Below are 22,473 nucleotides of genomic sequence, written 5' to 3' on the forward strand. Positions count from 1 at the left end.
GGAAGAGATTGAAAATGCTCCCTTGCAAGGACTACAAACAAGAGGCAAAGTATAACCTCTAACCCAGAAAAGCATCCAACAAGAGATGAAACAACATGGACATTTGGGTATGTCAAATAATTACTACCTCTTACACTGTACATTTCTCCCCCACTAACTTTTGAACATCTTGGGGTGGCCGGGGGGGGGGGCCATTATGAAATGTAAGTTTTAAGCTCAGGTGCCCTTCAGTGATTATGTTGATCTGCATTTTTCAAATACCTTCTGTAACAGAGTTTAACTCCCAGAGCACATGATGTGATTAGATACCTTAAATTTCTGCTTTTAACCACTCTTTTCTACACTTCTGTTATTTTAATTTTTCACTGTTAGCAAAAAACTGAATCCCAGCTTTTGGGATCTCCTTTTTAAACTGTGTTGACACAGCATTACACTTAGATTTCATGGAATGTGTCAACACCTAGCCATGCAGAAGGTATGGCACTGGTCTGTTCACAGATAGAAGGGACTTTACAAACTATCTCTAAGAAAAAGATGGCATTTATCCAGAAAACAGATGCGTAATGACAGCTAATAAACTGCTATTTCTATTATCATACCTTGTAAAATCTGTTTGCTGGATCCAGCTGTCCCTTCGAGAGAATGGTCATCTGTGAAGACAATTATTGGCATATTAAGCTACACAAAGTCTCTCAAGTGATCTATTTTCTGAAATGTCTTTGAACTGACAAGCTACTCTAATGATTAGTTTGCGCCAACTATAAAAAACCCAAACTAATCTGGAGTTTTCAATGCAACAATTAGGTTTAAAGTCTTAAAACACAGGTTTTTAAAGACAGTATCATGTTATACAATGGTAAATACACACACACACACACACACACTCTGCAGATTGACAGTTTTCTAATGAACACAATTTAAGAAACAAAAAGCTTTCAAATATTTAGCAAAAGAAGGCACCTCAAGAACAGAAGCCGTATAAACAAGCACAAAGAAAGAATGAGGTCAAATGAATTTCCTACACAGCAATAATGCACTTCAGCAAGCATTCATATCCAATGTAAAACAACAGGGACAAGACAAGGAGATAGAACTAAGTCAAAAAAATTCCCCCATCCACGCACATTAATGCCTCTACGGAACATATATGGGGGGTGGGGAGGGTGGGAAGGCGTTGTTAAAGGATAGCAAATGACTTCTACTGAGGATATATAATACTTAATTTATACAAAAGTGCACTCATATTTGTTTTTCAAAGTGCACAAAACAGATATAACCTCATTCCTGTGGAACAGAAGATGTAACAGTCAGGTTGGGGAAGGGGGGCGGAGGTGGAGAACAAGGAAGGGGCAGGAGGGGGGATGCTCCTGCTTTCCAACCGCCTTCAGGAGAACACTTGGAAAACAAAGAGCAGTTTTCTACTAAAAATACCAAGGAAGTAGCAAGCCAAGAAAATATTTTTATACTCTTTGTCACCTCCTGCCTGCAAATTACCACTCTATCCCCTCTGAATGCACGCATTCTCAGTCATATCAGACTTCGGTTTATGGTTTAGTCAGGAAGAATGGACAACTCTGCACTACCATACTTTTTCATTTATATTGTTTCACAAAAGTAGCAACAACATTGCCTCTTCTCCCATGGCGAGGATTACCTATGGTATTTCATGGGCATGTCTCTTCATACGCTGTTTGCCTTTATAGAAAAGATTTAAGCATAGCAATGAAAAAGGTACTCTGCATCTTAACCAGCTTGGAAATAGACTGGACAGGACAGGGAAAAGTTTATATTTGAGTTCACAAACTGAAGTTTGTGAATTGAAGTTCACCCTCAACATCCTTAAGTACTCGAAGTGAAATTACACATTCATCTTTCCTAATTTCTTGATCTGTAAAATTATCCCAAACAAGAACATTAGCAAAGCTGCTTAACTTCATGTATTAATTTCAATCAAAAGCTGAAATAGAAACAAAACACTTGATAACTCATTTCATTATATTGCTATGACAAGCATTTGTTTTATCTTTTGCTCACATGCAACATACTAAGGTGAACATTTGAAAAAATGTAGGTAAAGCAAAACCTTTAAAAACTAACACTGAACTTACTGCACAGATCACAAGTGAAACAGCATTGACCAAAAGAAACCACAAGACATGGCACTGACATTGTGCACCTTGTATTTAGTGAAATTACTTCGAAATGTGCTAACTACAACAAGCTGCCAGCAGCTTCTCATCTGTTCAGAAGAATCAATAGCAGCAAATTTAAAGTGAGTCAAGATGGTCTACGCCACTAACTAGGTACTTACCATGACAATAATCCCGACTATGAGAGTGTCCATGACTATGGCCATGATCATGAGTGTGTCCATGGCCGTGTTTATGTTCATGGCTGTGACCATGACCTCCATGACTATGTCCATGGCTGAGACCACCATTAAATAGAGAATGGCTGTGTTCATGCCCTATAAACAAATATCACTGTCAGAATATGAATTCAAGTGTTGAATAAAAGCATGCTTACATTTGTTTAAAATACTTAAGACTTATTCATTCTTCAGGTCATCTTGAAGTACGACTTACATAAGTTTATTAGAAGAAAATTAACACAAACTGTTTATAACCTAAATCTACGCTATGCAGCCGTAAAAAATGTTTACCTGATTTGAGAAGTCAAATGCTTTTATACATTCCTGCTTTTGAGATAAGTTATGCTAGACTTTTAATACAACTGGAGCAAATGTGCACAAAATTTCATACAAATGCATTAAAAACAGCTCTTTCAAGAAACTAGAAGATAGCTACTGTTCAAATATTAAAAAAAAGAAAAAAAATCAAGTTTAAGGTGCTGCCCATGGACTGTTTTCTTCCATCAGTCTATGTCACAGTTGATATATTATGCTGCAATAGACGCACATAGCTTTTCAGAAAAAAAAAATCAGAATGTTTACCATATACATTTAGGCAAATAAATTCTGTGTTTAAAGTTCAAAGGACACTAAGTTTAGAAGCACCTGAAACTGACTCTCCATCCCATATTTAAAATTTGGTTCAGATGTTGTTCTATAAAATCTCCACTAGAGACTATCTCTAACTCCAGTTTAATTTTGTCCAAAAGACATTCTGCAAATCTCTTCCAGTAAGATACAGAAGTGCGCATGTTCCAGAAAGCAGACTCTGGAGATCTAAGTCTTCCAGAGAGTGGGTGTTAACACAAGTAGAGCAGCAATGAACCAGGGATAGTAATATAATTAAAAAGTCAAGATTGCAACAAGTCACGTACACATTATGCTTGGCTTTCTCCTAAAAAGAAAAAAAATCCAGTATTGTGACTGTCATTGGAGGATAATAGGGTCCTGGAACACAGACTGCTAAGAACGGAAACTACTGAAAATTATAGGCATCATACCAGAACCATGTGAATGCCCATGACCTCCATGTTGAAAAACAAATATTCCTATAAGATTTACGATGAATCCTAATACAGAAACAGGAAGAAGTCTCTCATGATGCACATCAGGAGGCTCCAACGCTCTCTAATAAATAAATACAAAAAAATCAAATGTAGAGTTTTACAAGCCAAAATTATTAAAAGCCACTACAAAAAGGAAACAGTGGCCCAAAACTGCTTAGATACAGGAGCATTCTCAAACAAACAGGCATATATAAAGACATAATTAGGAATTATTCAGGACCTCCAGTTTTGAGCTGGTACACAGAGTGATTCTCACTATCTGAAGCTTAACTTTTGTTTTTATTAAAACTGTGAAAGTAGAGTAAAATGATCCAATAGCATTACAGCTAGCTTTGACCACAGTCAGTTCCATCATGCTGTGGGATATTGCTCAACACCACAGAAAGACATTTAAGTTCATTATAATACATGGACTGCACAAGTCATCCAAACAATTTGCAAGAGTCTAGAAGGCTCTTTATTTTCTTCCTTTCTTCACAGAATCACAGAAGGGTTGAGATTGGAAGGGTCCTCTGGAGACCATCTAGTCCAACCCCCCTGCTTAAGCAGGGTCACCTAGAGCATGTTGCCCAGGACCCTGTCCAGATGGCTTTTGAACGTCCGTAAGGATGCAGACTCCACAACCCCTCTGGGCAACCTGTTCCAGTGCTCAGTCACCCTCATACCTTCTTAGAAGGGTGAGGGGATGAAGATAATGAAAGCAAGAACAAGTTGTAACAGTTCTTTTAAACTCCTAAAATCTAGATTCAAAAACTTTGGGAGAAAGCAGAGTAAATGTCAGAGATACTAAGAACCCTATAGTTTCTACTGATTTTTAATGTATTTACAGCCTCATCTACATAGAAGACATGTTCCTGAAAGCTCTTCCTAATTCTCCACTAGCTCAAAAATCAGAACTAACTTATTCTGAACCAGAAGTCTAAAAAAAATTATAACATATCTCCCATTAAAAAGTAAAATCATTCATGCAAGCTGATCAGAATCAGTTATCAATTTTACGCTGTCTTAATCCTAACACACTTAGGTGCAGACAACTTCAATGTGTAAATTTTAAGTCTCTAAAATTATTAGCTGAATCATCTTATAAAAGAACATTCAAAGAAAGTGCTCTGGCAAAAGTTAAAACTGTTGCTATTCTGCATTTATATCAGGCTTCAAAATTTAGAGAATGATGTTCTTTCTTTAATGAGTTAGTCCAACTTCTTCACAGAATATTTTTCCATTTCTTATAATTACACTTCTCCCCTCCTAATGACTATTTTTCTTTCTTGGCCTCATGTCTTTTAACAATGAGCAGTAAAGATCTTTCTATAAAATACTATACTGGCTGAAAAGAGGACAAGGTAAATCTGACAATCTTTATGCACAATCAAAACACACTATTTAAGGTCTGGTACAGATATTCTGAAAAAGCTTTTTTTTCTGTGCCACATTAAATTGCAATTTCGGATGGCCTTATTTTCTGTTCAGGTCACAGATTTTTAACCAGTTTTGAATATAAAACATTCCCTTGCAATAATTTTATTCCCATTAAATACACACCACAAATAAAAATGTGACAATTAACAAGTGCAGTCGACGTCATTAACATACCTCAACACCTTCAGAAAAAATAAAGAATGCTGTAAAGATGAGGAATAAACCATTTACAAAACCAGCAAGTACTTCTGCTCGAACATACCTGCAAGAAACAAAAGATAATAGTATCAGGTATTACCACCGCTATTTAAATGCTGAAAATGGAACTAAGAAACTGGGGTACAATCTCCTTCTAGTTCTCAAATATTTGCATTACACAAGCAACTTTTAAATGAAGACATAGTATATAAACTAGAGAAATGTAAATGAAATTCACTGTTTTGGTTCTGGTAGAAGTTTCAGAAATTGCACTACAGTAGACTTTTACTCAGCTTTCATAGTTGTAGTAAGTGATGCAGCTTTGAGATCTTTTGGAAGGTTGTTATCTGTAATACAACACTGAAAGAATAAGGAGATGGAAAGCAAGGGAGGAAGAGAGAATTAAGCAAGTAGGATACTATCTCACAACAACCCTCCTCCTCAACCCGCTAGTCTAGTGGAATAGTTGTTTAAGTCCACAGACCTAGCTGTGAGATCATTCAGCTTGCCTCCCCAGCCACTACTTGACCTAGGTGAAAGAAAACTTTCAATACTTTAAAATCTTCCCATTTAAGAACATCTCTACAGGAATTTATAGTACAAACTTGCATTTAGAAGCCACAAAGTAACACAAGTGGATGGGATGTAAACATCCAAGTCTATTGATGTAAAGTTTTGTTAAATATTAACGACACATTAATTTGTCCCCCCTTTAGTAGGAGGATTTTTAAAATATTAGTAAAGGCTAAGTAAAAATTATTTCAACTACTAAATTTTTCCAATGAAAAAAGTCAGGTTAGAATAACATGTAATTCCAGTGTAGCAAACATCAGACTTAATAAATTGCGGCTGTTCTCCAATACATTGAATGCTAGCTGTTTAAATGCAGAGTAGTTAATTAATATAGAGCCTGCCTTCATTGCAACTAGTTCATGGTATAACCAGTTCTTCCTAATTGATTCCTAGGCACACAGGAGTTTCCACCTTAATTAAACAGTGCTTTAAGTCTCAAACCATATGCTTAGGAAAGACAGCTGAAGTCGAATGCTGACACTCTTGTCAGTGATGCTGTGGGGAGTGCAGCAACCCACAGCAGCTATATCCATAAAGGGCAGTCCAACACCATGGGAAGACGAACTTCGCCTTGAGGATAGCACAGCTGTGCTACTGCTGTTAATAGCAGCCACAGCTATTGAATTCTGTCCGTTCTGACAGGCAGGGTTTATAATCTCAGATGTGGCATCACTGAGATTTAGCTCCTTTCAGTTACGTAACTGCCGGTTCCAGGGGAGGCATGGAGCACCAACAGCCCGAGACTCCCCGCGCTGCACCTCACTGCGCTCCGAGGGCAAACCCACGCTGCAGTTGCTCTTACTTCCCTGTGCCACGAACACATGACAATGCAGGGCAGCCTTTGGCTCTGCAGCTTAATTCGTTTCCACTAGTATCACCACAGAGCTCTTAGAAGTGATAAACCTGTTGCCCAAAAGCAATCCTTTTAATTTTTTACCATTTCTAGGAGGGATACTCACTAAACTTTTAAAGGTTTAAATGTCTCATCCTTCATTTAAAGTTTAAATAACTCACCTTAAAAAACACACTTTGAATAGTTTTTTCGTGTTCTGCAAAAAGTTTTTGTGCACACAATGAGAAATTACCACCTATATGTTTACTAAAATACATTAAGGTAACAGCCTGAAGTTTCTTACCCATATGAGAAAGCATCATTTGACCTCCACTTTGAAATAACTGAAGCTGCTAATCCAGCCAAAAGAGCAGTGCAGTCAAAAAACATATGAAAAGAATCTGATATTAGACCTAAACTGGAAAAGAACAGAAAAAAAAAGTTATGTTCTGAAGCTGTATGTTAGGTATGGGGAAAAGAAAAAGCACAAAGAACATTTAATCTTTTACACACCAGCAGAGCAAACGGTGTCTCTAAGCTTAATCTTTGGACACGGTTCTGCTAGCACCGAGGAGAAGCTCACACTGCATCACCAAAGTAAGTGTGCTAACAAAACTGCTTTCGTCAGCTTAGCGAAGGTTGCTTAGGAAGAGCGCTTAGCAAAAAATCCTATCACACCTTTTTCAGGAGTGGATTCCACAGACGCAAACCAAAGCCACTTAAGGAGATGCACCTACATACCATAAATAACTGCTCCTCTGCTCACCACCTAGGAACCATGGGATGTAGACAAGCCACATTCATCCATTTTCTCTATTACAGCGCTCCCATGTAAAGCACACAGGCTTACTGTAACATCTCAAGAGTTTTGGAAATTCTACCACAGAAATAAACTTGTATTCCGTTTACTGCCTCAAATCAGAAAACTGTTTAGAAACCAAACCCTACTTTTATTACACACCATCTAAAGAACTTAATCTAGTTCACCCAGCTACAGGCATGAGTATTTTTCACCTCTTACAGTATTCTGATCTGTATGAAGTTGTTTCCTACAGATTTTTAGATCATCATCTATTATATAGATATGGTGAATAAGACCTCGTTTTCTTGACACAGAACTAGATTTAAGCTCACTTTCTCACAGTTCTACTGGTTCTCTTTTCTGGCAAAAATATCAACACCAGGAAAAAAAAAATGTTAGTCAGAATTGTTGCTGTGGATGTGCCCAAGGACTCCAAATATTAGGGCCACAACATACTGCTCAAAAAGCAAGGCAGTATTTCAGCAAAATCACTGGATGATAACAGTTTGCCATATTCCAAAAATGGAGTTTATTAACAATGCTAGTGATCCAAACAGTCAAAATGCTGACAGTTGCCAGAGGAAATATGTTGAGAAACATGCCTTTAGTGTATGGTACTTTTCAGAACAGAAATTTCCTTATACATTGTGACCAAACTTATCTTTCTAATATCAAGGATTAAAAGCCTCAAGTACAAGTACTTCCTCAAAGTACATGAAAGACCTGGGATACCCTAGGAAAGCTTAGTCTAATATCTATTATGGAACACAAAATTTTATGAATAAGGATTATTTAATTAGCATTAAATAGGTGCCAATTTCAAAACACTCCAACTGAAGAAGAGCTTCTGAGAATACTCAACTTCTGTTAATTTTGCTCTTGTGACAACAGCTTTTTAGTTCTTCGGTTAGCTTTTCTGAGTAGCCAGGGCATGAATTTATAACCTAAACAAAAAAACTAAGCACTTAAGTATGCAGAAATTAAATATTAATCTTTTCAGATATAAATAGGCCTCTCCTACAAAGCCACCTTTTATGTTTATTTAACACTGCCAAATAGATTTGTAAGCTATTCTTACTTACATAGGTGTGTGTTAATACAGTGTGGTGAAGCTACACTAGCTAAATCAAAGGAAGAAGCAATAATATTCCTAATAGCACAGAGCTGTGTCAAAGTTTTTCATTCTATGACCTACAAGCTTCATCCAGGAGGAAAGAACGACAAGTTGGCAAATAGTCAGCCCTCCCAACCAGGTCATCTGCAAGTCCGCCTTTTAAAAAACAAGCTGATGAGTCTTGCAGAAAGCACACAAGAGCGCTAAGTTGCTATGGACAGCTGCTTCTTCCTTTCGGTAAGTTTAAAGATGGTAGTCATTTGCTCCTTTTGTTGATGATCACTGTATCTTCTCTTGTGTGGCTGGAATATGTCCATACAGGAATAAAAACAAAACAAGTACCTGTTCCATCTGTGCTTTCAGCTAAATGGATCCAAGCCGATTCCAGTTCAAAAACGACAGAGTGGTGTTAGAACGATACTGAGCTACAGCAGGTAAACCTCACCAGCGCTTAAATCTTTGCCTTACCAGCTGCAAGCCATGGACTAGAAGACACACGCTTCCCTTTGATCTAGAAGCTGAAGGCAGCAGAGGCTGAAAGACCACTTGTTAAATGGTTTATTTCAATGATCAATGCACAATCACAATCTTGACTGATTGCTCATGATAACACAGAAAAGCATGCTCTTTTATCCTACAAAGTTCAAAGCAACTTAAGGTCAACATTCATGAGTTAGTTACCCACAAACGAGAGTTTCTGTCAGTTTGTATTGCGCATGTAAGTCAAATTTAAAACAACACAACAGTTATCAAAATCTGCCTAATTTACTAACCTTGAACCAGCGGTTCTGTACATCTGCAAGGAAGTACGTGCATCAATACCCAAAAGTTGTTTCATATTTGAAAAGACATTTGATACAGGGGTACTGATGACCATTTGTTATTACAATCACCCTTAAAGTTTCACTTTCCCAATTCCTTTTGCTGTCTAAGAACAGTGATGTACACAACTCAGTTACTGGAAACTAAAAAACAAAGAGCAATTACTGGTGGTAAAAGTTCTAGAGAACAGCCAGATTTTCACACTGAAGTCAAGTATGTTCATTAGACAAATTTACTCAGCATTAACAAACCAATCCCTTTCAGCCTGACTGAAATCAGTTCCAAGACTAATCTGAAACATTTCCGATGAAAAACTCAGCTCCGGAAGAAGTGGGTTTGGGGGGAGGGGGAGCAGAAGAGAAAAAAAGTCTTGTTTTATATATGAAGAACACATACACATGCAGAACCTACACACACACACACACACACACACACACAAACAGGTATATATACACATTTATGTATGTACTAATATATTTTATATAAATGTAACATATATAACATACAAAGGTAACATAAATGTCTATATACATAATACATTTAAGGAAGGGGATAATGTCGTCATAAACTATCCTTAGGTACTACAGTTACCAAAGTGAGATGAAGACTTTCTGAACAAACTTTAAATGAAAACCTAAGGCAATGGAAGATTTTAGCTGGATGCCTACAAAAAAGCAGAATGGAATTCCCTATCAAATTCTTGAAGTACATAGGTGACAGTTTCCCAAAAAACCAAGTGACATCCCTAGGGGAACACCTCTTTTTAGGTTCGGTTCAGACTAGCTAGGAATATCCACTGGGGAAAAAAAAAAAAACACATACAGGTAGGAGGTAATAAGGGTGGTAATTTCAGTGGGTAAAAGTGTATCTTTCTAAATCACAACTGAAAAGAAATTCTACAGTCTGTGGAAGCCAAGGGAGGAATCATGGCAGTCTTTTAATCTTGCTTATCCCTTTTGCTCATTTGCTCCATCAAGAACAGTAGAGAGAACAGAATTCAAGATCACCTTCAACACACTTCTAACAATTGTGGCATCAGATATTGGCCATACAAAAGACAGAAGTACTTCTTCATTCCACCGTGTACTAAAATGATACAGAATATCCCCTTGGCAACCATTTGGTTTCTGCATCTCTGATGCAGAGGGCCAAAGGAACTCTGTTCTTCGAACTCAGGAAGTAGTTTTCCCAATACGGTTCCTTGTTTGCTTGTTACGGGTTTGTTCTCCCAAGGCGTGCAGGTGTTCTGACCACAGGTATGTGTCGCCATATTCTCTGCAATCCCCCTCAACCAAAGATATATCAACAACCACACACTTTTGTACTAGCCCAAAACCTACGCTTACCATAAGGATATCTGAAATTAATTAGTTGAAATATAAGAGGTCCAATTAATGATCATCCAACAAATGCTAATTCTTAATATCTGTAAGGAACAAAAATATATAAAGAGAGTGCTCTCAATTCCAGTAATCCCAGTTCTTCAGTCTCAAACCTCTGGCATGTGTTACTTCAGCTTCTTAGTTTTAGTTATACCTTATACATGGCTTCTTTGGTATAGATTTTATTTTTAGTCGCAGTACCAAAAAAAATTCTCATGCCTAAGAAAAAAACGAACCAACTACAAAGTCAAAACCAAGCACATCCAAGACAGTTTGGTACTGTGTTCTAACTAGTGCTACAGCAGCACTTACTACAACCTATGTTAAGGATTTTATTGTACAGTTTGAGTGAAAGATTTAGAAAAACATGATAAATAGAAGGATGCAACTTTTTCTAAATCCATATCACTGCTTCGTTTCAGACTCTTGATTAAAAGCTCCATTAATCTGCATCTATACTACAGCTTTTGAGAAAAGCTTCTTTCAGTTCAACGGGCAAGTACACGCTGTTGGGCTTAGATGACATTTCCATGGCAGTCCCTCTAGAACTCGAGCATCAACTTAGAGACTAAGTATTCCCATAAAGCAACTTCTCTACCAAGAACGAAGCATGATGATGCCACGACCACTGCCTGCGCTCCACCTGCATGCCACACACCAGGACTGAAGTCACTTTCCATTTAGGATTTACTATAGACTCTTCCATAGCATTTTAGCCATCAAGGCCACCCTACTTGTCACTACCCTTGTGAATTTACGTGTTACGTAGAGCACTGCTTATCCGCACCAGGATGTTTGACTCCTCTCAGTCATTCAGGGGGCAGGATGGTCCGTGCAACGCCAGGGTTTGCCCCCGGCTCTCACTTCACCCCCGCGGCCACGTTCCCAGGCAGCAGATGGCGGGGACCGGCAGCAGGAGAGAAACGGTCACAACCCCGGGTCCCGCAACCCACTGCCAGGCCGCGGAGCCGAGCCGCCACGACCGGCCGGGCGGGCACCGGCGCCCCGGAGCCCCCCCCCGCCCCCCTCCCCGACGGCGGGCTCCCAGCAACGGCCGCCCCGCTCCGCCGCGGCCCGGCCCGGCCCGGCCCCGCCGAGAGGGAGACGTGGCACTGGCGGCGGCAGGCGCCGCTTCCTGCGCGCCCGGAGCCGCCCCCGCCGCCGCGGCCCGGCCGGTACCTGTTACTCCAGATGCCGTAGAGCAGCTCCACGAAGGCGAAGGAGAGGTTGAGGCAGAGGAAGAAGAAGAGGTTGCGGGAGGTCCTGTCCGCCAGGATGGACCTGAGCGCGGAGCACACAGCGCGTCACCGGCGCCGCCGCAGCGGCGGGGAGCGGGGGGCCCAGCCCCGGAGCCCCGGCGCCCCCGGCCCCCCCACGGGGCTCCGCCGCCGCCCCAGCCACCGCGGCGCGGCCCGGCCCGGCCCGGCCGGCGGCTCCCGCCCCACCGCGCCTCGGCCCGCTCACCTGAACCAGCCCGAGACCTTGCGCAGCAGGTTCAGCTTGGGCGGCTTGTACTCGTCGTCCTTGATGGAGAGGGGCAGCATCGTGCCGGGGCCGCGGCGCGCGCGGCAGGCGGGCGCGCAGGCAGGGCGGGGGCGGGAGCGCGCCCCCCCCGCGGCCGGCCCCGCACGCCAGGCACACTTCCGGCCCGCCGCTACCGCGCCTGCGCGCCGCTACCGCGCCGCCGCGCTACGACCCGACCGCGGGGGCGGGGCTCCGGGCACCTCGGCGCGCCGGGGGGCGGGGCCACGGCGGCGCAGCCCGGCGGGGGGCGGGGCCGGGGGCGCTCGCGCCGCCGAGGGGCGGGGGGCTGCGGCAGGGTGTGGCGCCGCTGCGCTCTGGGGCCGGGAGCGCCTCCCCTCCTCACTGAGTCAGGGGCCGGCAATAAATAAATAAATAAATAAATGAATGAATGAGAGCTGACTCTGTTCTCACCCGGTCCGCGCGAGCTTCTCGCCCCATAAAAACGCGACGCCGCGGCCCTCGCCCCCCGCGCTCCCGGGGAAGGGCCGCAGGAGGCCGCCCGCGACCCCGCAGCGCCGCCGGGCCGGGCGGAGGGCTGCGGGCGCGGAGGCCGGGGCCGGGGCCGCTGGCGGAAGCGGGGCGCCGCGGCGCAGGAAGCGACGGCGGCGTAGTGCTGCGGCGGTGCTGCGCGGGCCGCCCCTGAGTCAGCGGAGCGGGCGGGCCGCGCCTCCCCGCGCCCCTCCCGCGCGGCCTGGCGCCCCGTCGCCGCGCCGCAGCTGCGGGCAGTCGGCGAGAGGCGGGCGAGCGCGCCGCGCCGCGGGGAGCAGCTGGAGCGTGAGCGGCGGGGTCCCGGCGTGGGGGGGGGGCTGCCGCCTGGTCGGGGGCAGCACGGCGGGGTTATGAAGCGGGAGGCACCGTCCGCGCGGGGACGGGCGGCGGGGGGGGCCTTCAGGGAAATGCCGGCCTTAGCCGGGGTTAAAATACCGTATTTTGACTTTTATTTTTTATTCGCGTCAGTTTTCCTTAAAGAGGTTATTGTCTACAGGGGGTATTTGGAGAATTTTTAAGAGGTCACTTTTATACTGCAATTTCCTTACTGAATTGGCTAAACTGAGCAGCACATTTTTACTAGAAAGTGCTACGCTGCTAATTCTAAACATTTTATATAGGGGGTCGTTTTGAATAGAGACTGTATAATAATCCCATCCTTACTCGTTATTACAGCCCGCTGTATGCAATTGCGTAAGCACAAGAATGCAGGGAAAGCTAGGACGTTTTGTTACCACAATAAACAGCGTTTATATTTTTATCTTCAGTGGAATTTAAAATTTTACACATCATGATGATGTTGGTAAATATTATATCTAGTTTGCAAATGGGGGGAGAAAATCTAAGGCTCACCTTTTTAAAAGCACATGATTTTGGCTGTATCAATTTGTGATGGAGATCTGCTGGGTCTGAGAAGTGCTTAATAGCTGCCGCTCATTTTTAGAAGTGAGGCGTGACAGTGACTCAGTTTGTACACCTGTGCAATGAAGGAACCCAAACCGGTCATCAGCCTCCGGAAATAGCACCAGGGACTTCGCCAGCACCACACGTTAAGTCACTGGTAAAAGTGGAACTTAGCCTTGTGAAGTCCTGTATGTATGGACATATTCATATTGATATATAAGTGGTATACATGCAAATTGGAAATTCTGTATTTTTAAGCACAAAGTTTATATAACCTAAAACAAATTGCTCTTATGAAATTTGACATAGACTCAATTATTAAATCAAAGTTCTTACTGTCTACATTTTCATAGGTCCATCCCTATAACAACCTAGGAAACTTAACAAACTTAGGTTTCTATCGTGCATCCTGTGCATCCTTACTTTTTGTGCTTATGCTCTTATTTCCATTCCTTTTGCCTTATGCTCTTATTTCCATTCCTTTTGCCTTATGCTCTTATTTCCATTCCTTTTGCCTTATGCTCTTATTTCCATTCCTTTTGCCTTGTGGACAGACAAGATAGGAAAAATCAAAATACCATATCTTAAAGCTGTAATGCAACTGGTAAACTTGGTGGATAGAGAGTTTGAAGGGGATGAGCCAGAAAAGAAAGGAATTGTTATTGAGACTACTTGCTTGGCTCTGGTAGCCAAATATGTATTTTAGTGGTGCCTACTGAATAGGGCACTGGAGCGAGATTCTGGAGACCTACCTCATCTCGGTGGTTGACCACAAGCATTACAATAATACAAAACAGCAATTTTACAAGAAGACAAATATTGTGGGGGTGGGGGTTCAACCTTTTAACAAACTGCTTTAACAACCTCTTTCTGGAGAGTTCATTGAAAGGCAGAGACAATTATTCAACGGGGCAAGAGGAAAAAGGACTGGATAATTGCCAAGAATGGGTACATCTGCCAGTGACTGAGAATGTTTACTTGTAAAAGGATGTTGGGTACCATGTTTGATAACTTGATCTTCAGTAATAAAGTCCCTTTGATTTCCAACAGATTAAAATATCACAAACAACTGCCCTTTTGTAAAACAAAGTGAGGAAAAACAATCGTACTTGGCAACAATGAGGTAAGTTGAGGCCTTTTAGACTAAAATAATTTACATTCATATCTTCAAGCATGGTATACGCACTGTGAAAAGAATAATGAAAACTGCCATGAAAAACTTCAAACACTCGCTCAAGAATTTTAATTGATGAGGCTGACCTGGATCACTTAATTTAAGCAGAATTTCCTACTGAAATCGTAAAAAGCACTAATAGAGTGGCATGAATAATATTCGTAGATGCGTAAGCTTAGAATTTTGATCTTGTATCTGATTCATACCTATCTTGGGAGTAATGGTGAAGAACAAATGCACGTGACATCATTTGGGGAGAAAACTATGCTATGCAATGGCTGCTGGATCCCGCTAAGTTTGCAATTTGTAAAGTTTTGAAGAACTGGTAATGCTACCTGGAAGAGGCACGGCTGTCAGCGCTACCCTTGTGAGAGCTCCTATCCAGTCCCCAAACCGTGAGGATCCAGAAACCCCCACCTTACCCTAAGGCTGCCCCCCAGTCAGCTGATAGCTAGCACCTAGCCTCTGACACTGCCAGCTTTTGCTGAGTTCTAGAGTTAGCAGACCAGCTCTGATACTGTTGTTGCTGCATTCATACATTACTCCATCTGGCATGTTTCCTTTGCTCCACCTATGTTACAGCTTCAGTTAATGTGATCTGGATAATATTTTCCACATTGAATAGTCATTATCGAGCAGATACAAAAATTGTTGACAAAAGGTCCAGAAAACCAGTGATTGAGATTGTTCCTTCTGTATATGGGGCCTGAGCAGAGGAAAAGTGTAGGAGCGTTTTACTTCCTCTTTTCTGCCAGAGCTCTTGAGGAGGTACCTGATTGCCCTTTTGTTTCCCAGCTAAGGCAGAGTTCTGCAGTGCTGGAAACACTGAAGTTAAGCTCTGTGCAAGTTTGTTTTCTAATTTCAGCTGGATGGGTTTGGTGAGGTACGTAAATGTTTAGTTAAAAACGCGGTATTGAGAAAATGGAAAGAGATGATATACAATCTAGAATTAAAGAATAACTAGATTAATTTTCACAGAACAGTGAAATTCAAAGTTAACCAAAAATAATTGTGGAAGTGAAAATCAAACAACATTAGAAATTGAGTACCAGAAGTATCTCTTGATAATTGAAAGTAATTGGTCCAAGCCCTAAAATTCTCCTTATTTATTCACTCATTTATTTACTTAAAAGTCTGCCCAATTCTGTGGGAGTTTTGAGTAAGGGAGATATGTATACATGAGACCAATAATTTTTCCTCTCTTGTTTTTAAGGTATTTTCACTTCTGTAAGCTTCCAGGACGAGTTATGGGAATCCGCCTACTTCGCTTCACTTCTGTGGTGATCATTGTCTTACTTCTTGTAGCAGGTGCTTTAACAGCTTTGCTTCCCAATATCAAAGATGACAAAATGCCCAATTTGAGAAGGGAACCAAAAACCCAGAGTCAGTCTGCCTTGGATTCATTTACCCTTATTATGCAGACATACAATAGAACCGACTTACTGCTAAAACTTTTAAATCATTATCAAGCCATTCCCCATCTGCACAAGGTAATTGTTGTTTGGAACAATGTTGGTGAGAAGATACCAGAGGAGATGTGGAATTCCCTGGGGCCTCATCCTGTCCCCGTTGTCTTTAAAGTTCAAACGGTAAATCGCATGAGGAACAGACTCCAGAATTTCCCTGAGCTGGAAACAAAAGGTAATAAGCAGCTCATATTGCTACTAATATTTTCACACTTAAAATCTGTGTACTAAAAGAGAGATGGTTTGAGTTATATTATGGAAAAATCCATAGACAAGTGGGTTCAAGGGGCCCAACAGATATTCAACTTAAAAAACTATATATATATGGATAATATAGAAGAAAGCTATGTTATGGTAACGGACCAATGCATACCACCCAGTAGCGGACTACAGCCTGTCAATGAAGGGTATGGAAAAAAAGAGGGATGTTGAATACATTTCCTGGGCCTTTGCAGCTGTGGCTGCTCTTAGGCAAACATAGGTAATTTGGCCTCTCTTCCCTTTATAGTGTAAACCGAAATTAAAACTCCATGTATTTGTCCAGTCTCTGCCTTAATTTAGACTTAAGCTAACTGGTAAAGATTTGATTTAGTCCACAGACTTTCAGACAAAGTTCAGAAGAATGTCCTGCTTTTCAGAGAAACTCCCTTCTCCAGATGTTTGGCTTTCTCACTCAAATCATGCATGTATTTTCCCCAGTCCTTGGGCTGTACATCTAAATATTCTTCCTAAGCTCTTTCCAGGAGAAGCACAACAATAAGTCCTGTTTGTCTCAAGTGAACAAAACCCGTATGTTGCATTACAGACTTGGCCTTACTCATGATTAGTAAAGGTAATTCTTCTGTTTCACGGCCCTCTTCCTAACATGCCATGCTACTCAACCCATGACTTCTAGGAAGACAGTAGCAACTTCAACTCTCAGAATGTTTTGTTGCTCTTAATACAATTATACTGACCATAAACTTAAAATTCTTAACACACCTGGAATTCTGATCTTAAGAATATCTTCCCTTCTCCCCTTCCTGACGCAGTCTTTTGCCTAAAATCTAAGGCAAAGATTCCTTCTGCTATAGTTAATTATATTGAATGTTGCCTGTGTAATTTATTAAGCTTGCTTATTTAGAACTTGCAAATAATGAGGAGATGGGTAATATCTGATACTAGAAATTCCTTACATGTAACTAATCTTGAACACGAAAGAATGGTATCTGATTCTTTTTATTACAGTTCTATTTTAAACAAAGTTAGAAACCAATTTGTATTGTAGGCTGGCTGAGATAAGTTTTGTTATAGCATGGCAAGTAATCTAAAACTTACATTTGGTTCCAGTTATCACAAAGCTGAAACCTTGCTTTAACTTTGATATCTAAGTATGTTTTCTCAGTCTACTTTCAAGGAATTATGACTCAGTTCTGAAGTTCAGCCTAATAGTTATACAAGTTTCCCAGCTAACTCGCCAAATGTTGTACTGCATAATGGACTCATGTATTTAACCTTTTGACAAGTTTAATTTTTTTTCCTTCCTTCAGCTGTTTTAATGATGGATGATGATACACTAGTCAGTGCCCATGACCTTGCTTTTGCCTTCTCTGTTTGGCAGGTATTTTTTTTTTTAACCTTGGCAGGCAGTATTTGCAAGTTATAATTGAGATGAATGGTTATAATTATAAAAAGTAATGTGGTATCATAATGTTGGTGTTGAACTGTATTACCATTGTTGTTCTAGTTGTAAAGTTAAATATTAAAAGCTTGAAGCATTACATAGTAGAAATTGCAAAAGTTTTCTTTAGTGGTAGTTATACCTGTACTCTGTGACTTTCAAATTGTTCAATTTTTCAAATTCTTACACATGAACACTGAAGTTGTTGACTATTGAATGTATTTAAAGTGATTAGTAGGCTGCAAAACAAAAAAACTTTTTCTTCTCTCTCTTTACCTAATAAAGATTGTCTGTAGACTTATTTTGAGTACCAGATTTACAGCTGTAAATTTTGGGTAGATGTTTCTTGGCACTATATGAAGTGGAATGAAGCATTATTGTGTCCATTTTGTAAACCTGTATTTAAGTGCAACATTTATGCAGATCAGAGAGGCATAGGCTGACAGTTTCATTCTCTGTGTCTTTCTTGGCGATACTTTTGTGCTTCCATCACTTTAAAAAAAGCAGAAGTCTCTCTCATGAAACTATTTAAGATGTTTTTTGTTTTTTTTTTCTTTCAGCAATTTCCAGAGCAGATAGTGGGATTTGTTCCTAGAAAGCACATTTCTACTCCTTCGGGTATATACACATATGGCAGCTTTGAATTGCAGAACCCTGGATTTGGAAATGGAGATCAGTATTCTATGGTACTTATTGGTGCAGCATTTTTCCACAGTGGATATCTAGCAGATTTTCAAAAACAGCCAGAAGCTGTTTATGCCTTAATAGATGAAACTCAAAATTGTGATGATATTGCCATGAATTTTCTAGTGGCAAAGCATACTGGAAAGTCTTCAGGAGTGTTTGTGAAGCCTGTTGATATAAGGAATTTAGAAAAAGACACTAACAGTGGCTATTCTGGGATGTGGCACCGAGCAGAGCATTTGTTACAGAGATCTTATTGTGTAAACAAACTGGTTAATATTTACGATGGCATGCCCTTAAAATATTCTAATATCATGATTTCTCAGTTTGGTTTTCCTAATTATGCCAATCACAAAAATAAAATGTAAACTGATCTGTTTAAGAGGGCAGATGTTAACCAATACTCAGTGAATTGTACTAAGTGCAAGGAGATAAGTATAGATTACTGCATCTTGGTCATCCATATTCATAGCCTCTGAATTTTTTCCGTATGGCTTTTTATGTATTTTTTCCTTCCTTACTAATTCTGTAAACTAAAAACTGTATGCTAATGTTTAGGTGTAATAAAATCATCCTCTTTCCTTAAAAATCCAAGAAGCTTTTTACAGTTAATTACAGGCCAGCTGTTCAGAAACATGCACACAAAAATGCACTCCTACACTTCAGTAGGAGTTTTGATTTACCATTCTTTATATATATATTCTTTTGTAATATATGTATCTAGTCAAATGATGTCTAGGCATATTTTTGATAGTCGCATGTTGAGACGTGTTCCTTTTCCCCTCCTCACCTCACTGCAGTTCCCCAGGAAACTATAGAAGGGCTACAGTAAGCTGTTGGCTAGGCTTCTAGACTCCTGTACAAAACCCCTTTGAAGTTTGTATATAAGCTATTATTCTGTATTCTGAGATATTCCTGAAGCTGATATGAAAGCAAGCCAGAAGACTACTACACCTTAATCTCAGCCCTAAAACTATTGCCTACAACATGTGATATTGCTAAGATAGTGGATAATGATCTCTTTGATACAGCTTCTTTTTCTGGAGTTGCTGAAACAATGCTAATCAATTGAAAGGTAAAACCTAGTTGATGGTGATGTAAGAAAAATGAATACATGAAATATGATTCTTACATGTGCAGCCAAAAGAAATAGGTGCCATATTGCTTATTAACACTCCCTTTAGTACTTAGTTTTGTTTTGATATTTTGCATGTACATTGTTACAAAATGTGCCCCCCCAAATCCTCAGTTTTAAAAACATCTTATTTACAACTCCAAATAGGAATGAGCTGTTTTACATTTAGTCCAGAGTGTATATTTTGGAATATTATAGGTCTAGTATTTTTTTAACTTCTCTTTCAATGGAATGTTCACTTTACTTTTGGTTCCTTTCATCTCTGCTTTTGGTGGCTATGACAACGGAATTAAAATGTCATGCAATGAATGGGTAAAGCATTATAAAAGGTATTTTAAGGTACAGTGATATTTGACAGGGCCTGACTATTATCAGTCTCTGACCTCATCTATAGCAAGAAACAGAGCTATTATTAATAGCTTTTGTTAGATTGGGAGTCTGTGTAGTCTGGAAACATTGTATTAACATAGGTGGGACAAAATCCATTTTCATTGCAGTTACAAAACTTGTTTTGTGGTGTGGAGGAAATGAACCAAAGGCAGTGATTTTGTTGGATCACAGAGTGGAATCAAATCTGGCATCTAAAGTAGATGTCAGCATCAGCTTTTAATCGATTCTCAATACCAGTGCAAAGGAATTCATGGGCAATCAGTAACAGCTTATTTCCAGTACACAAATGGTGTGTGTATATATATATATATATATATTTATTTTAAATAGGCTAGCTGAACAAAAGGATTATTTGAAAGTGTAACAAGTTCTTTACAGTTGGGCTGATTCTGGCTGTACGGTCTCTGACTTGGGGGAGGGGGGCTATCTCGCCCTGTTCTTTCAGTATTAGAGGATTTGTTTTACGTTCAGTGAAGTCTTCCTAGTACTTTTGTAAGATTTAAGGGTCAAAATCTTAACATAGCAGTGTAAAACCTGCTTAATTTTGTTGTGATAGTGAAAAGTAGATTTTAATTATCGTGGTGTAATGATAAGTAGTATACAAATAGATCTACAGTCTTTTCAGAAATGCAGATTTCCTAATGGTAGCTTATTGCCTTTCATTTACTTATTGGTCTTCTGTAATTTCTGTTCTGTGCAGTATCAACTAAAATTGTGAAGACTCACAGATATTGTTTACCTGCTTTTAAAATGTGAAATGAATTGTCATCTCAGCCAAATCTCAGTACTGGGTTGTTTGTTTGGGGTGGGTTTTCTTTGGGGGGAGGAGGGGTAGGGGCGTTGCTTTTCTGTATCAGTCAAGGAATTAATAGAACCAGTTTTTATTATACTGGTAAACTTAATTTGTACCATTGTCAAATAAAATACATAAACAGATTTGTTATGTGCTTATTTTCACACTATTGACCAAGTTTTCCAGTGTTAGATGTCTAAAGTATGTTCACAATTTGCATACACATGCACAGCACTAAGATCTCATTTTTTAAAAAACACAGGTACTTGTTGGCACATATTCATTTAAAGTTAGGTAAGGCCCACACACAAGGGGCAGGGGGGCAAAAGCCATCAAAAAACACAGCCTTGAGCAGTTAGGCTTGGATATCAAAGAAAATTCAAAGGTTAGACTGCAGTTCTAGCCCTAACTCAACTCATTGTGCTTAGAAATCAAAATGGTTTTGGTTTTTTTTTCCCTGTTTTTGTGGTGGTGGTACGGGAGTTGGGGGGGGGGGTTGTTTGGTTGGTTAGTTAGTTGTTTAATGTCAGTAACTTCTTATACATAACACATTTGTCTTCATTTTGCAGGATAACAGGTTCCAGTTGGGAGCTGAATAACAAATTGTCTTAGGCAACATGTAAAATACACGTTTTTAAGGGATATTTTAATGTCAGATGCAGACCACCAATACAAAAAGACTGGGCTACTCGGTAGATCCTTTAACGCTAATTTAGACACTCCTTTTTGACAGCAACAGTAGAAAAACAGCATCATTAGAATCTGTTTTATTTTCCCCAGCTTCAAAATTGAGCTATTACTTATTTCACTATAGAAAATTAAATTAGGAATTATCCTTTGATGGTTATAAAAGTGCCTAATGATTCTTTAATGGACTCTATTAATGAGAATTTCATTTATATTTTTAACAAGATAGTATGCACATGATGATTTGTTCTAAGAGATTATCTAGATGTCATTTAGAAGTATCTCGAAATCTAAACAGACTCATCATCCACTCTGAATGTTCTATAGAAATCAGTGTTCAACACACAGGATTAAAAAAATATCTAAAATCATACTTTAAAATCCTTTTTATTGTTTATTCAACTCAATTTGTAAAGTTTAACAAAAAGTTGGTTTCAGGAAGTTTTAATTATTAAAAAGGATATAGTCTTAAAATGATGCAACAGGACTACAAGACTAAAGTTAAAAGAAGATTGAAGTTAAAAACGAAAGTTAAAAAGCCACAAGATGTCACTGTAGTCTAGATATTTGATACAACCAAAAATGTTAAAGATAGTAATTAGAATTTATTGTAATAACAAAGTAGTATGAGATGAAAATAGGATTCTTAAAGCTAGCATTTTATAAAGTGAATTTTGCTAGATCAATCATACTAAAAGCTGTAAGAAACAATATTAGAACTGATAAAGCATGGGGATTATTTAGTAGATATTTTTTACGGGGAAGAAGGGAAGGCTTATTTTCTGTGCTTACAAAGGCTTTAACTAATTGCCACTAATGAGAACTAATGGGCAACTAAAAGTATTTATAATGTTGTCAAAGGTACATATGCAATCCACAAACAGTTGACAGTGGGGCTTCAGTTTCTAGTCATGTTTCCCTCCTAGATGCATCTCACTAGATAGATTTA

The 22,473-nt window shown here is 39.9% G+C and overlaps 2 protein-coding genes across 3 annotated transcripts in view; one reads left to right on the top strand and one right to left on the bottom strand.

The window, feature by feature from the left end:
* SLC30A7 (solute carrier family 30 member 7) overlaps nucleotides 1-12,753 on the bottom strand; it is a 32,136-nt gene extending 19,383 nt beyond the window's left edge. The window contains exons 1-7 of the mRNA XM_064515831.1: nucleotides 12,084-12,753; nucleotides 11,799-11,900; nucleotides 6,804-6,917; nucleotides 5,071-5,158; nucleotides 3,412-3,538; nucleotides 2,312-2,467; nucleotides 600-650 (exon numbers count right to left, since the gene is read on the bottom strand). Of these exons, the coding sequence (XP_064371901.1) occupies nucleotides 600-650; nucleotides 2,312-2,467; nucleotides 3,412-3,538; nucleotides 5,071-5,158; nucleotides 6,804-6,917; nucleotides 11,799-11,900; nucleotides 12,084-12,163 (718 nt within the window). The 5' untranslated portion in view covers nucleotides 12,164-12,753. The remainder of the gene's footprint in view (nucleotides 1-599; nucleotides 651-2,311; nucleotides 2,468-3,411; nucleotides 3,539-5,070; nucleotides 5,159-6,803; nucleotides 6,918-11,798; nucleotides 11,901-12,083) is intronic.
* On the top strand, nucleotides 12,716-20,980 carry EXTL2 (exostosin like glycosyltransferase 2). Of its 2 annotated transcripts, XM_064515833.1 has the most exons (6): nucleotides 12,716-12,917; nucleotides 13,576-13,692; nucleotides 14,586-14,658; nucleotides 15,923-16,350; nucleotides 17,705-17,775; nucleotides 18,396-20,980. In XM_064515833.1, the coding sequence occupies exons 3-6, from the start codon at nucleotides 14,654-14,656 to the stop codon at nucleotides 18,885-18,887; spliced, it is 996 nt and encodes a 331-aa protein (XP_064371903.1). In that variant the 5' UTR covers nucleotides 12,716-12,917; nucleotides 13,576-13,692; nucleotides 14,586-14,653; the 3' UTR covers nucleotides 18,888-20,980. The 2 variants fall into 2 exon arrangements, with proteins under 2 accessions (XP_064371903.1, XP_064371902.1); XM_064515832.1 differs by lacking the exon at nucleotides 13,576-13,692.
* The last annotated feature ends 1,493 nt before the right edge of the window (nucleotides 20,981-22,473 follow it).

This window comes from Dromaius novaehollandiae, chromosome 8 (assembly GCF_036370855.1).
Source record: "Dromaius novaehollandiae isolate bDroNov1 chromosome 8, bDroNov1.hap1, whole genome shotgun sequence".
In the NCBI taxonomy this organism is placed as follows: Eukaryota; Metazoa; Chordata; class Aves; order Casuariiformes; family Dromaiidae; genus Dromaius; species Dromaius novaehollandiae.

Coding starts and splice junctions, on each gene's coding strand:
- EXTL2 (XM_064515833.1), top strand. Junction 16,351..17,704: donor CCCTGAGCTGGAAACAAAAG/GTAATAAGCAGC, acceptor TCCTTCCTTCAG/CTGTTTTAATGATGGATGAT. Junction 17,776..18,395: donor TTGCCTTCTCTGTTTGGCAG/GTATTTTTTTTT, acceptor TTTTTCTTTCAG/CAATTTCCAGAGCAGATAGT.